Source organism: Lepus europaeus, chromosome 1, assembly GCF_033115175.1.
Source record: "Lepus europaeus isolate LE1 chromosome 1, mLepTim1.pri, whole genome shotgun sequence".
NCBI lineage: Eukaryota > Metazoa > Chordata > Mammalia > Lagomorpha > Leporidae > Lepus > Lepus europaeus.
The window spans coordinates 70,080,287-70,093,451 of NC_084827.1; the positions used below are offsets into that span (position 1 = coordinate 70,080,287).

Consider the following 13,165-nt stretch of genomic DNA (forward strand, 5'->3'; position numbering starts at 1 on the left):
CTATTTCTAAATGAAAAAAATGAACAAATGTAGGCATTTCAGTAAATCCATTTTATATAACATTTTAAGTTTACTAATGACAGTAATAAGTACTGACCAATATAATGGATAAAGAAAATCTGAAATCATACAGAAGCTTACCTTCACAGAGTAATAAGAAATGTTGATTCATGGGGCTAAAACTGGCATCAAAATATGTGCACTGGTCTTTCATAAAATTACATGAAATGCATTGGCGATTCAATAGGCCTTCAGTAGAAGCACTAGGGAAGAAAATAAAAGTGAGAAATTCTACTTCTGTGTGGCAGCCCTATCTAAATACATTACAGCGTAAGCAGGAGATTTGTATCAATGCTTGCAGAGGGGTTTCTTGTAAATCATGCCTCACCACAGACAAGCAAAGTCAACTTCCACTATTAATTTTAAGATATACAGACTTTTCTCCTCTGCAATAAAAATATACCTGTGTATACGTTTTGTATATGATGTGTATGCATGAATGTATAGATATAAAGAAACTCATTTCCATGAGACTCAATATTAATATATTATTATCTGCATTTTCTTTATAGGCATTTTGGTATAAAGTCTTAAAGGGAATTGCCCAAAGATGCCAGAATAAAGTAATGACCAATAAATATTAGTCCAAAGGATGAATAAATACTTCCTCACATACACAAAATTCAAGCTCATGGTAGTTTAAATTCAATAACACTGAGTGAAATAAGCCTCAACAGAAATACAAATAATGCATGTTTGCATATGTGAGAGCTAAAATTAAAAAAAAAATCAATATGAACACAGAATGTTGATTACTTGAGCCTGGGAAGATTGGGAGAGATAAAAAAGAGAAAAAAGAGTTTGGATTTACAAAAATAGGGGAAGCTGATGTGGCTCATTTATCTGACAAATGTACTAATATGAGATAGTGATGGGGACATAGAGTGAGCAGTATATCAAGACTCATTATATTACTACCTCACAAATTTGTGATTTTTTTTGACAGGTAGAGTTACAAATAGTGAGAGAGAGAGACAGAAAGGTCTTCCTTCCATTGGTTCACCCCCTAAATGGCCGCTATAGCCAGCACTGTGCCGATCCAAAGCCAGAAGCCCGGTGCTTTCTCCTGGTCTCCCATGTGGGTGCAGGGCCAAAGCACTCGGGCCATCCTCCACTGCCTTTTCGGGCCACAGCAGAGAGCTGGACTGAAAGAACAACCGAGACTAGAACCTGGTACCCATATGGGATGCCGGCACTGCAGGCAGAGGATTAGCCAAGCGAGCCACGGTGCCGGCCCCAAATTTGTGTTTTGAAAATTTTAAATTAATAATAAAAATGAAAGAATATCAGAAATTAAAAAAAAAAAAACAGAAGTAGATATCAGTGCCAGCGTTTCCCTCTTCAAATACTGGCATTGAAGCTCTTCATGAAAAAGACTTATTTTGTATAATAGTACATATAATGCTAAATAGCTTGATATATTGAGGAGGTAAAGAGAAAAATGATCATCATCTTTATTTTATGATAATAATGCTTAACGATGAATAGATGAAGATATTCATCTATGGTTAAACTTCCTATGTTTATATCATAAATTTCATAGGTTCATATCATAAATTTCATATGTTTGAGATACTGATAACATAAATAAATTTAAATGCAAAATTACCCAGGCCAGTGGATGAAAACAATGTGGATTATACATTAAGCACACACAAAAAAACTATTGAACAAAGTATTCTCCATTCAGTTTGGAATAAAATGATTTATGCTCTATATTAACAAATGAATAACAATCTTGTTAATTTTGATGTGCTATATGCTGCAGGCGTAGGGACAGAAACTTGGGGCTTAACAACGGTACTAGAAATACACTATGGGACCAGCGCTGTGATGCAGCAGGTTAAAGCCCTGGCCTGAAGTGCTGGCACCCCACATGGGCTCTGGTTCTGGTCCTGGATGCTCCACTTCCAATCCAGCTCTCTGCTGTGGCCTGAAAAAGTAGTAGAATATGTCCCAAGTCCTGGGGCCCCTGTACCAGCATGGGAGACCCTGAAGAAGCTCCTGGCTCCTGGCTTCGGGTCGGCAGAACTCTGGCCATTTCGGCCTTCTGGGGAGTGAACTGAACCAGCAGATGGAAGACCTCTCTCTGTGTCTCTACCTCTTTCTGTAACTCTGTCTTTCAAATAAATAAATCTTAAAAAAAAGAAACACCCTAAACAATTAAGATTTAGCATTAACTAATTTTTACAAGGTGAATTTCATCTCTGAACTACTGTGAGTTGATCAGGATTCAAATTTTCCTTTACCGGCCAAGGCAAATAATACATATGAGGATATTTCAAAAAGATCTTAGAAAATGAAATTAAATGGTAAATTTATTTCGGTGCAAAATTTTTAAAATTCATGCATATGAGAAATCTTAGAAATCAATCCAGTTATACCCAGTTATTCACTGTCTTACTAGTGTTTAAAACTGTTCTTTTCACTCTTCCACAAAGCACTCAATTTCATGTACCCTACAGATTTATGTTATTTCCCCATTTTTTAGATTATAAAAATAAAAAAATGTGAAATAAAAAATGCAAATTTTGAGGCCATAAATATGTGACCCTGGATATGGTAACAATTCTGATTCTACAGGGTTATCTAAAGCCATATATTAAACCAGTCAATGATCATTTTTATACCTTGCAGAAGACATTGATTGAGTTTCCCAGGCCAAATACTAACATTATCTTACAGTCAGGCCAACTGGCATTTGATGAGGTATTTAAGGGAAAATTTATTGGTACTACATTTTCTTTATAACGCTGTCGGCTACACTAGGACAGGTCATAGATATATTGACTGTTCTGCTCAGTCACTAGAGAGATAAGACAAGCTCACAGATCTAGGAAGTCATTGGGATTCAAGTCACATTTTAGACTAATAAGTGGAAGAGAGACTTGAGGCAGTCCCATTTGCTGAACTGGACTAAGTCTAATCCTTTGACATGGTCATTCCTCTAAGAGTTTTATTCCATGAGAGTAATGAAACACTGATCAAGTATTTCTACATGTGTAAAATGTTGCTCATGGCTTTTAGTATCAATCATAAAATAGATTTCAGGAAAGATAAGCTACAGGTCACCAGAAAGAAAAAGTGATCAGTCCTTTGTTCCATACCCCTAAACCAAAATTCAGATCAGATCTCTAAATAAAAAGCTTTTATTCCTCTAGACGTCATTAGGATTGAGTAAATGAATCCCAGGAGATTCAACAGAAAAAAATAATCTAACAAAAAAATTAATTGGGATAGATAGTAAAAAAGAGGGGCTTTCTTTAAATAAAAGCAAACAGTGTAGGCATGTGTTTGCTATATCTTAAAAGATGTCACTTGGGACACCATCATCTCATTTTGGAGTCCAGCCCAGCTTCTGATTCCTACTTTCCTGCTAATGCACACTCTGGGAGATACCACATGATGGCTCAAAATAGTTGAGTCCCTGCCATCCATGGGGGAAACCTAGATTGAGCGCCTGTCTCTTAACTTCAGCCTGACCCAGTCTAAGCAGCTGCAAGCATCAGGACAGTGAATCAGAGGGTGGGAACTGTCTGTCTGTCTCTGTCTTTTACGTTTCAAGTGTTAAAAGAAAAAGTAGGGAAAAGAGGAAACCACAAGAATAAGAGTGTGTGAAAGACTTAGGAGAAATAAGGGTATATAAAACTTTTTTTTTTTTTTTTACTTGCAAAGGGAAGTTTGGCCTACATTGTAGAATCAGTGGCAACACTTCTTCAAAGATGTTGAATTTCCAATGAGAATATGCCATGGCAGTTTTGACAATTTAAAACAAAATCTGTGACATGAAAATTAGAAAGTATATATAAAGTCCAGAATTAATAGGTTGCTTGCCAGCCAGAAATAAAAGTTATTCTTGTGAGATCCTGGTAAAGCTTTCTACATGAGATTTTTTTCATACTAAATAGGTATAATTTTAAGGCTGTTGCATGACTTCAGCTTCACATTTGGGAAAATGGGCAGATATACATATTCACTCACACATGCTTTATTTTAGTAAGCAGTGAGCTCTCCTGACATAAATAAGGATATATCCTCCATTAACAATCTCACTGGGTTTTACAAAGTATGGTAAAGAAATGGAAAGTTTCCTCTGATCCACTCTACTAAGCATCCTCGACACTATTATACTGTTCAGGAATAACTAATGCACATGATACATTCAAGCACTGAAAATTCAAAATGAGACATAACAGAAGAAAGGCACTGGGGAAAACATGTAAATGCCTTTGATGTGGGAGTTGAGAGAAAAAGCCATTTTCAAAAGATATTTTGAAACTGTATACTCAGGTGTAGAAAAAAAAAATCAGGAAAAAAAAAACACAGGAGGATGGTGATCTCCATCCAGGAAACAGAACTCCAGCCTCACAGTGGGCCACAGTCAAAAGAGACAGAAAAGAGTGTAAGGTTTTGTCATACACAGTTGGCAGTCTCTTGGCCTGGTTGAAATTGGCACTACAGATCTTCACATCCCTCCCTTGAGCTACAGATGACCACGGGGAACTTGATTTGTGGCAGCAGATCCTTGCCCCCTGCTTACCTGTACAACTGCCTCCCTCTAGGAGAAGATTCTGTGCTCAAGAAGTAACTGTCCGGGGGAGGGGAAAAACAACAACAACAACAAAAACATGAGCATTAGATAGTGATGTATTTTTGTCATCCTGAGTTTCCACTTGAATTTTCAAAACTGTCAAGAAACACCCAAGAGCTGTTTTGTGATTATCCACTGAATATGTTTTTTTTCTTTATCAGAGCATCACCTTTCTCACAACCTTTCCCAATTTCTGAGTGTTGAGTATGCATGTACATTGTGTATGTGTCTCTGTAACTTGTCTCTGTGTGAAGTAAAGACAATGTCTTTAAAGGAAAGGTTATTTATGTAACTGGCTTGCTGTAACTAGGGCTATGGGAAGCAAAAACATAATCTTGTGGAAAAGATCATATTTGACAGCCCTGTCTGGCTTCCAGCTTGACTAGAGAAACAAAACACTCACATTTTCTGCGTATTTTCATCATATGCCAAGATCTTTATCACTTCCCAGTTTCCTGATGTCAGATGCCGCACAGTAATTTGTTCACTTTTGCTCTGCAAAGAAATAGAAAATATTGATTTTCTTTTTATTTAAACAGCATCTTCCTGATAAACACAAAACTACCAACTGGGCTACTTGTAGTACTTTAATTCTCAGCTGACATTCCATTTTCTGTTTAAATATAAAGGATACACACACATTCTTATAAACAGAGATCTAGGCAGGATGGTACCTTTATTCTGTGCCATTGGAAACAGTCAATTAACTGATTCCCAACGCTGAATTGATTTAATCATGTGCACATTTGCTGGTTTGGGTAACATGCAGAGATATATCTTCAGGGTATATTCTTGCATAAGAGGAGTATCATTTTGCACATTTACCAGCAATGCATAAGATGCATAAGAGTGACTCTTTTCCAATAGATATGTTACAGAACATATTGTTCAATGTTTAAATTTTTGCCAACCTGGTACATGACAAATACTGTTGTTGCGTTGATGGACACTACAGTGTACCAATCAGCACTTCCTACTGGAATGAGGAACCTACTCTGCTTGTGGCTAAAAGTGTTCCTGGAAAAGGATAATCAGCTGCCGGTGTTTGGGGATTGTTTGGTGCCTTGCACTGAATGTTTGTGTTCTTCCTTGCACTCCTGAAAATTCGTACTTTGAAACCTTGATCCTGAATTTGGCGGTTTTGGAGCAGACACCTTTAGAAAGCAATTAAGTCTTGAAGGTAGAGCCCTCATAATAGGATTAGTCCTCTTCTAAGAAGAGATGAGAACTTGTCTCTCCCTCTCCCTCTCCCCTTCTCTCTAATTCTCTCTCTCTCTCTCTCTCTGTCTCTCTCTCTCTCTCTCTCTCTCTCTCCCTTTCCTCTATCTCCCTTTGTCCTTCTATCCCTATCCCTCTCTCTCTCTCTCATGTGAGGACACTGCAAGAGGCCCATCATCTGAAACCAAGAAGAGAATTGTCACCAGGAAACAAATTGCATTTTGATCTTGCATTTCCCACCTCAGAATTGTGAGAAGTAAATGCCTGCTGCTCTATGGTATTTGTACGTATGGTATTTGTCAAACCAGCTGACTGAAATACCTAGAAGGAGAAAGCTGTCTTCATCCAAGATCAACCCTCTTTTCAAGGGCAGCCCCCAACTAAAGACATTCTGATCAATACAGAACAGCTCTCCTGACCATCTGAAGGGACTTCCTGGGCCAGAACTCTCGGAGGGGGTAATGACTTCAATCACATAGCACCACAGTGCAAATTCTTCTCGCACACTCTTGCTTCATTCCCCTCCTTTCCAACATTTTTTTGCAAAAACTGCCCTGCAGGTAAATCATTACTTCACAGTTTGTTTGCTTTCTGTAGAACCTAACTTGTGATAGGTTTGCTGTTATAACTTCATTTTGCTTTTGTATTAGAAAAAAATTTAATATGTATATAATGGAAACATAAAATATTTTATGTTGTAATATATTTTATAAGTATATATATATAAATGAATTTTATGTATTCATATTCATTTAGGTGGTTTTAAATCCCACTTTATAACTTTATGTTGACACTGTTTATGGTAGTATTTTTCACAAAAGTTTTTTTATCTTTAATATAATATAATTTATCAATATAATTTTATGTTTCTTCTGAGAGTAGACCCAAACTTAAAGACTACTTATAAAAGGCTATAAATACTTTAGTAATATTCTCATAGTAAGTGTATGATTTTATTTTTTAGTGAGAACTCTGATCATTTTAAAGTTTGGAGCAAATATTATTTTCCCTAAAGGATATTCAATTTTCTCAAACTGTTTCATAAAAAGTTCATTTTTCACAGTCACATAAGATCTAACTTTCTTTTATGTTAAATTTTCATATGTACTTGAGTATATTTAATTTTTCAGGAATTTTTAATACATTAGATTCCTAGAGACATAGCAAATTCATGATAATGTTACGACACATTCTCATCAAATCTCATGTTAATGTGATATCAATACAAAGAGAACAGATTCAATCTAGTTAATAGGTATAATACTAAGAAAATAGCAATGCTTTTCTTCCTCCCTCTTTCTCCACCCCCTTTCTTAATTTTTGAGATAAACATTTTAACTTTACATTATGATCAAAGGATTAATGCCTCCAAGCAAAGAATCCCACAAGTAATAATGAAAGACCATACTTCACCAGTAAAACAGTCAAGAGTTACTGATAATAATCAAATGAAAAGATGTCTATTTTTGTATCTACTCTGTATTTTCTATGCTGTTACATTAGTCTCCAAATACCACACCTTTTTTTTTTTTTTTTTTTTTTTTTTTTTTTTTTTTGGACAGGCAGAGTGGACAGTGAGAGAGAGAGACAGAGAGAAAGGTCTTCCTTTACCGTTGGTTCACCCTCCAATGGCCGCTACAGCCGGCGCACTGCAGCCTGAGCACCACGCTGATCCAAAGCCAGGAGCCAGGTGCTTCTCCTGGTCTCCCATGCGGGTGCAGGGGCCCAAGGACTTGGGCCATCCTCCACTGCATTCTCGGGACATAGCAGAGAGCTGGCCTGGAAGAGGGGCAACTGGGACAGAATCCGGCGCCCCGACTGGGACTAGAACCCGGTGTGCTGGCGCCACAAGGCGGAGGATTACCTATTGAGCCGCGGCGCCAGCCACATTTTATAGATTTTTAACATCTTTATTAGATATCATTTCTGCTAAGATTTGTTATTTCTCATTCTTTTTCTCAGAATCTCTCTCAGTATTAGTATTATTTGATTTTTCAAAATGAACCTAACATTAAAATATCCAGTTCAATAAAATTGAAAATTTGGAACTTTCCAGTAAGATAATATAAAGATTATAGTGAATAGTATTCTAATCAGGATCAAGAACTATTGTTGCGGCACAGGCATTTGAGCCAACCCTTGTGATGCCAGCATCCCCTATCAGAGTGCTGGCTTGAGTCCACTTCTGATCCAGCTCCCTGCTAATGTGCCCGGGAAAGCATTAGATGATGGTCCAGGTACTTACATCATTGCCACTCATTTACATCAGTTGGAGTTCCAGGCTCCAGGTTTGACCTGGTTCAGACATGGCTGTTGAAGCCATTTGGGGAGAGAACCAGTGGATGAAAGAACCCCCACACTGCCACCTTTCAAATAAATAAACCAATAATCAGGAACAAGGATACCTTCTCATTTGTTCAATCCCACTTGAACGTCTTCCAGAAATGTTTTAAAGGCATAAAGTTTCATACTTTTTATATATATTCAACTTCATAGTTATTATCAAATATTTTATACATTACAATCATAAAAAGGGCATCATGCATTATAGTCTCTAGTTGCTGTTGTTTGCATATAATATAGCTGTCGATTTCTGATTGCTAAATATCTACCTGTTTGTCTCACTGTATACTTTTCCAGCCATCTTATAGTTGGCTGTTATCCTTGCTGAATTTGAATTGACTAATACCTCTGTCACAATATTATAAGATAGCAGAAATAGCAAGCATCTTTGTCCGTGACCTTAATGGATATGATGTTGATATTCGTTAAGATACTGGCTTTTGCCTCAGAATCAGCCCTTAAGGCATTCGGATCTGGCTGAAGAGCTCATGAGAGTATTGTAGGCATGGAAAGCCAAGATACCACGGAAAAGAAAAAAAAGACCTAAATGAAAGATCTCTGTGAGTGAGATCCCAGTGGAAAGAACAGGGCCATCAAAGAAGGAGGTACCTTTCTCTGAAGGGAGGAGAGAACTTCCACTTTGACTGTGACCCTATTGGAATAAGATCAAAGTCAGCGAAATCAAAAGGCTTCCATAGCCCTGGCAACTCAGGACTAGAGCCTAGGGAGATTACTGACGCCATGAACAGGAGTGTCAAATTGTTAAGTCAGCAGCAGGAGTCACTGTGTACTTACATCCCATGTGGGATCTGTCCTTAATGGGTTGTCTAATGTGAAGTGATGCTATAACTAGTACTGAAACAGTATTTTTATACTTTGTGTTTCTGTGTGGGTACAAACTGATGAGGTCTTTACTAATTATATACTGAATCGATCTTCTGTATATAAAGATAATTGGAAATGAAAAAAAAAAAAACAAACCTGGTGTTAAATTGGAAATGGCATAGAAAATTAATTAATTTTAAAAAAATATTATGTAGGATCTCTGTTTTTAATGTGCTGTACACTGTTACATAATGCTATAACTAGTACTCCAACGGTAGTTTTTTCACTTTGTGTTGCTATATGGGCAAACTGTTGAAATCTTTACCTAATATATACTAAACTGATCTTCTGTATATAAAGAGAATTGAAAATGAATCATGATGTGAATGGAAGGGGAGAGGGAGCGGGAAAGGAGAGGGCTGCGGGTGGGAGGGAAGTTATGGGAGGGGGGAAGCCATTGTAACCCATAAGCTGTACTTTGGAAATTTATATTCATTAAATAAAAGTTTAATAAATGAAAAAAAAAAGATACTGGCTTTTGGACTGAGGCATGCATATTTTATCATGTTAAAAATTTTCTACCACATCTTATACTTTTTAACTCATTAAGACCATAAATTGGTATTCATTTTTGAAAAGGGTTTTATGGAAAAGAAAATTTGTGCTGTAGAACAATTTATATTGTATTTGGAGTGCCTTTCAAAGTCTGGTATGAGTGGCAGTCAGTTGGCAAAGTGATCAAGATGCTACTTGGGACACCTGAATCCCATTATTGAGGTCCTTAATTCAAGTCTAGCTCACGTGCAACCTGGAAGGCAACAGGTGATGGATCAAGTACTTGGGTCCCTACAATAATGTGAGTATCCAAATGGAGTTCTTGGCTCCTGGCATCCTATTGCAGACATTTAGGGAGTAAACTAATGAATATAAGATTTTTCCCTGTCTGTCTCTGCCTCTCTTTGTCTCTCTCCCATTATCTCTGCATTTCAACAACAACAACAACAACAACAACAACAAGACTGGTAAGATTCTCCCAAGAAATTGTGTGGGCTTTTTCGTGCATTCAACATTGTATTCTGTCTGTGGTCTTAGTCAATTCAAAATCTGTATCCCCTGAAGACAGTATTGGTTAGTTGTCTTCCTTATGAAATCCTTTGTTTCATCTGTATTTTTCCAATTAATAAACATATAATCCTGCAGAATACTCTGATTTATTAAAATGTAACATTTTGTTTTTTCACCGCTTTTCCTTTCAGGATTTAATGATTTTATTGGCACTTTGCTCCCAAAGAACTAGCATAATTTTTTATTAATTAGTCGTATATATTTTTCTTTTTATATAGAAACTTAATCTTGCATCAAACATTTCCATTTTTATTTTTATATTTTCTGTTTTTGATTTGAGAATTCCACTCATTAAATTTCACTGTTTCATTTTCATTTTTATCATTTTTAGAGCTATGAGTTTTATTCTGATCACAGTCTAAGATAAAGTATTACTTTTTTTTCTATTACATGTATTACTGTTACTATTTTATCAATTTTCCAGTTTGTGGGCTGGCCCTGTGGCATAGTAAGCTAAGCCTCCACCTGCGATGCTGGCATCCCATATGGGTGTCAGTTTTTATCCTGGTTGCTCATCTTCCAATACAGCACTCTGCTTATGGCCTCAGAAAGCAGGAGAATATGGCCCAAGTGCTTGGCTCCCTACACCCACTTCTGAGAAACTCAGAAGTTCCTGGCACATGGCTTTGAACTGACCCAGCTCTGGCCAGAGCTGTGAGTGAATCAGTGGATAGAAGACATTTCTCTCTCTCCTTCTCTGTAACTCTGTCAAGTACATAAATAAAATATTTTTTAAAAATTCCAGTTTTGCTTTAAATTCACCAAAGACTTATTTAGGGATAAGAATTTGTTTTTCAAAAATTCTGGGATAGGAATTGTTGTGCTTCAGGTTAAGTTGATGCTTGGGACCCTTGCATCCCACATTTGAGTACCTACCAGTTTAAGTCCTGGCTGATCTGCTTCTGATATAGCTTCCTGCTAGTGCATGCTGGGGGGCAATGGATGATGATCTAATAACTGTGATCTTGCCATCCACATAGGATACTCTGATGGAGTTGCTGGCATTTGGGGAGTGAACTAATGGTCGCAAAATTCTGTTTTTTTTTTTTTCTTTGCACATATTTTTCTTTGCACTACCTAGTCTATTCACTGTTTTTTTTTTTTTTTAATATCTATTTGAAAGTCAGAATTACAGAGAGAGAGAGAGGAAGAGATGCAAACAGAGACAGAGAAGTATCTTCTATCACTAAGTGGCTACAATGGCTAGGGCTCAGCAAGACCAAAACCAGGAATTTCATCCAAGTCTCCCATATGCATGCAAGAGCACAAATACTTGAGTCATGTTCTTCTGCTTTTGCCAGGCCATGGATGGGAAGTGGAGCAGTGGAGACATGAACTGCCACCCATATGGGATGCTGATGTCACAGGCGACAGCTTTGCTCACTACATATCAATGTCAGCTCCTATTGTTTGTTCTTAAAGACAGTGTTTTGGACACCCAGCTGTGTATGATCAACAGTAAGTATATAACTTCTTTACGTTAACTACTCTGTTTAATGTCTGATGCCTTTGTTTATTTGTTGAGAAAAATATAAATACAAACACAAAAGTCAATTTATGACATTTGAGACTGGTACAACTCAAAGGCAAGGATGGAGTTCTAAGCTTAGATATTTTGTTGCCAACTTTCTGTAAGACAATAATCAATGCCATAGCTTTCCTTATTCGTTTACAGGCTGAGCTTTGAATGAGCCAAGGACAGCACACTAAAATTTCAATGCTTTAGTGCATCTCAGATGACAATTATAAAATGGAAAAAAAAATCTCAAAACACTAAAAAATTAACTATATTTTCCCAATATTTAGAAATATTTAGAGATAGTTTTAGTCCACAGATTTTTAGGTAGATCGTTTTCTATTTTTCAAGGCATGTGTGGATTTTTTTTTTCAATTTTGTATGTTTATTTTTTTAACTTTTATTTAATAAATATAAATTTCCAAAGTACAACTTTTGGATTATAGAGGCTTTTCCCCCTCATAACCACCCTCCCACCTTCAAACATCCCATCTCCCACTCCCTCTCCCATTTCATTCTTCATCAAGATTCATTTTCAATTATCTTTAAATACAGAAGATCAATTTAATATATACTAAGTAAAGATTTCAATAGTTTGTACGTTGGATGTTTTAAAGACAGAAGAATAGCTGCTAATGCTTTGAAAACTGCACACTGTGCATGAAAATAAAATTCTATCCTATTCAATTCACAGATCCATTACTTCAAAATACCATGCTTCTAAGTGTTGGAACAAAAGAACTTGTCGGGAGCTTTAAGAACACCATTATATCCTTTTGATTTTATTTCAAATACGTGTAATCACCTTGTTTGCTTTATACCTAAAAGGACAAAGAAAATCTAGGGAAAAGTTGAACCCATGTTTCATATATAATAGCATAAAATCAGTTTCCTATAATACATATCAAAATACTTTATATCATAACAGTGAGTTAATTTTGAACTGGACTTATAGTAAATAATGCAAAAACAGACCATAGTAGATTACTATACTGTAAGTGAAAACAATGAGATATCAAGGGCTTCCTGTTTGTCCACTAGGATATGTGTAATACAAATAGGTTTACAAACACCTTGGGAGAAATACAATCACAGTAAAGGTAATTTAGCACAGTGGAAAAGAATAACAATTTTTGCTTCACAGTAACATTTCTTTCTTTGTATCTATAACCTCTACTATTAACATTGTAGAATAGAATCACCAAATATGAATATAAAACCTATTAAATTTTTGATAAGGCAACATAGCTAGATATATTAGACTGAATTCACACTTCAACTTTTAGAATGAAAAGCAGTAAAACTAGTGCTCTCATTTTTTAAAGAGGGCTAAGTATAGAATAAAGGTTTTTTATTTGAGACAATAGACATCAGATACCTCTCTTTCAATTGGTAGAGATTTTATCTTACATCGAGAAATTAAATATTAATTTCATATTTCTATTTGTAATTGGTTGCAGTAAGCATTTAAGTGGGCATATGCTTTT

General features: G+C 36.2%; 1 protein-coding gene across 2 annotated transcripts in view; it reads right to left on the minus strand.

The window, feature by feature from the left end:
* The window catches only part of DPP10 (dipeptidyl peptidase like 10), a 791,529-nt gene that overhangs the window by 51,339 nt on the left and 727,025 nt on the right, over window positions 1-13,165 (minus strand). For both annotated transcript variants that reach the window (XM_062199274.1, XM_062199266.1), the window contains 3 exons: window positions 5,055-5,146; window positions 4,601-4,648; window positions 142-263 (listed from right to left, as the gene is read on the minus strand). In XM_062199274.1, coding sequence (XP_062055258.1) covers window positions 142-263; window positions 4,601-4,648; window positions 5,055-5,146 — 262 coding nt within the window. The remainder of the gene's footprint in view (window positions 1-141; window positions 264-4,600; window positions 4,649-5,054; window positions 5,147-13,165) is intronic.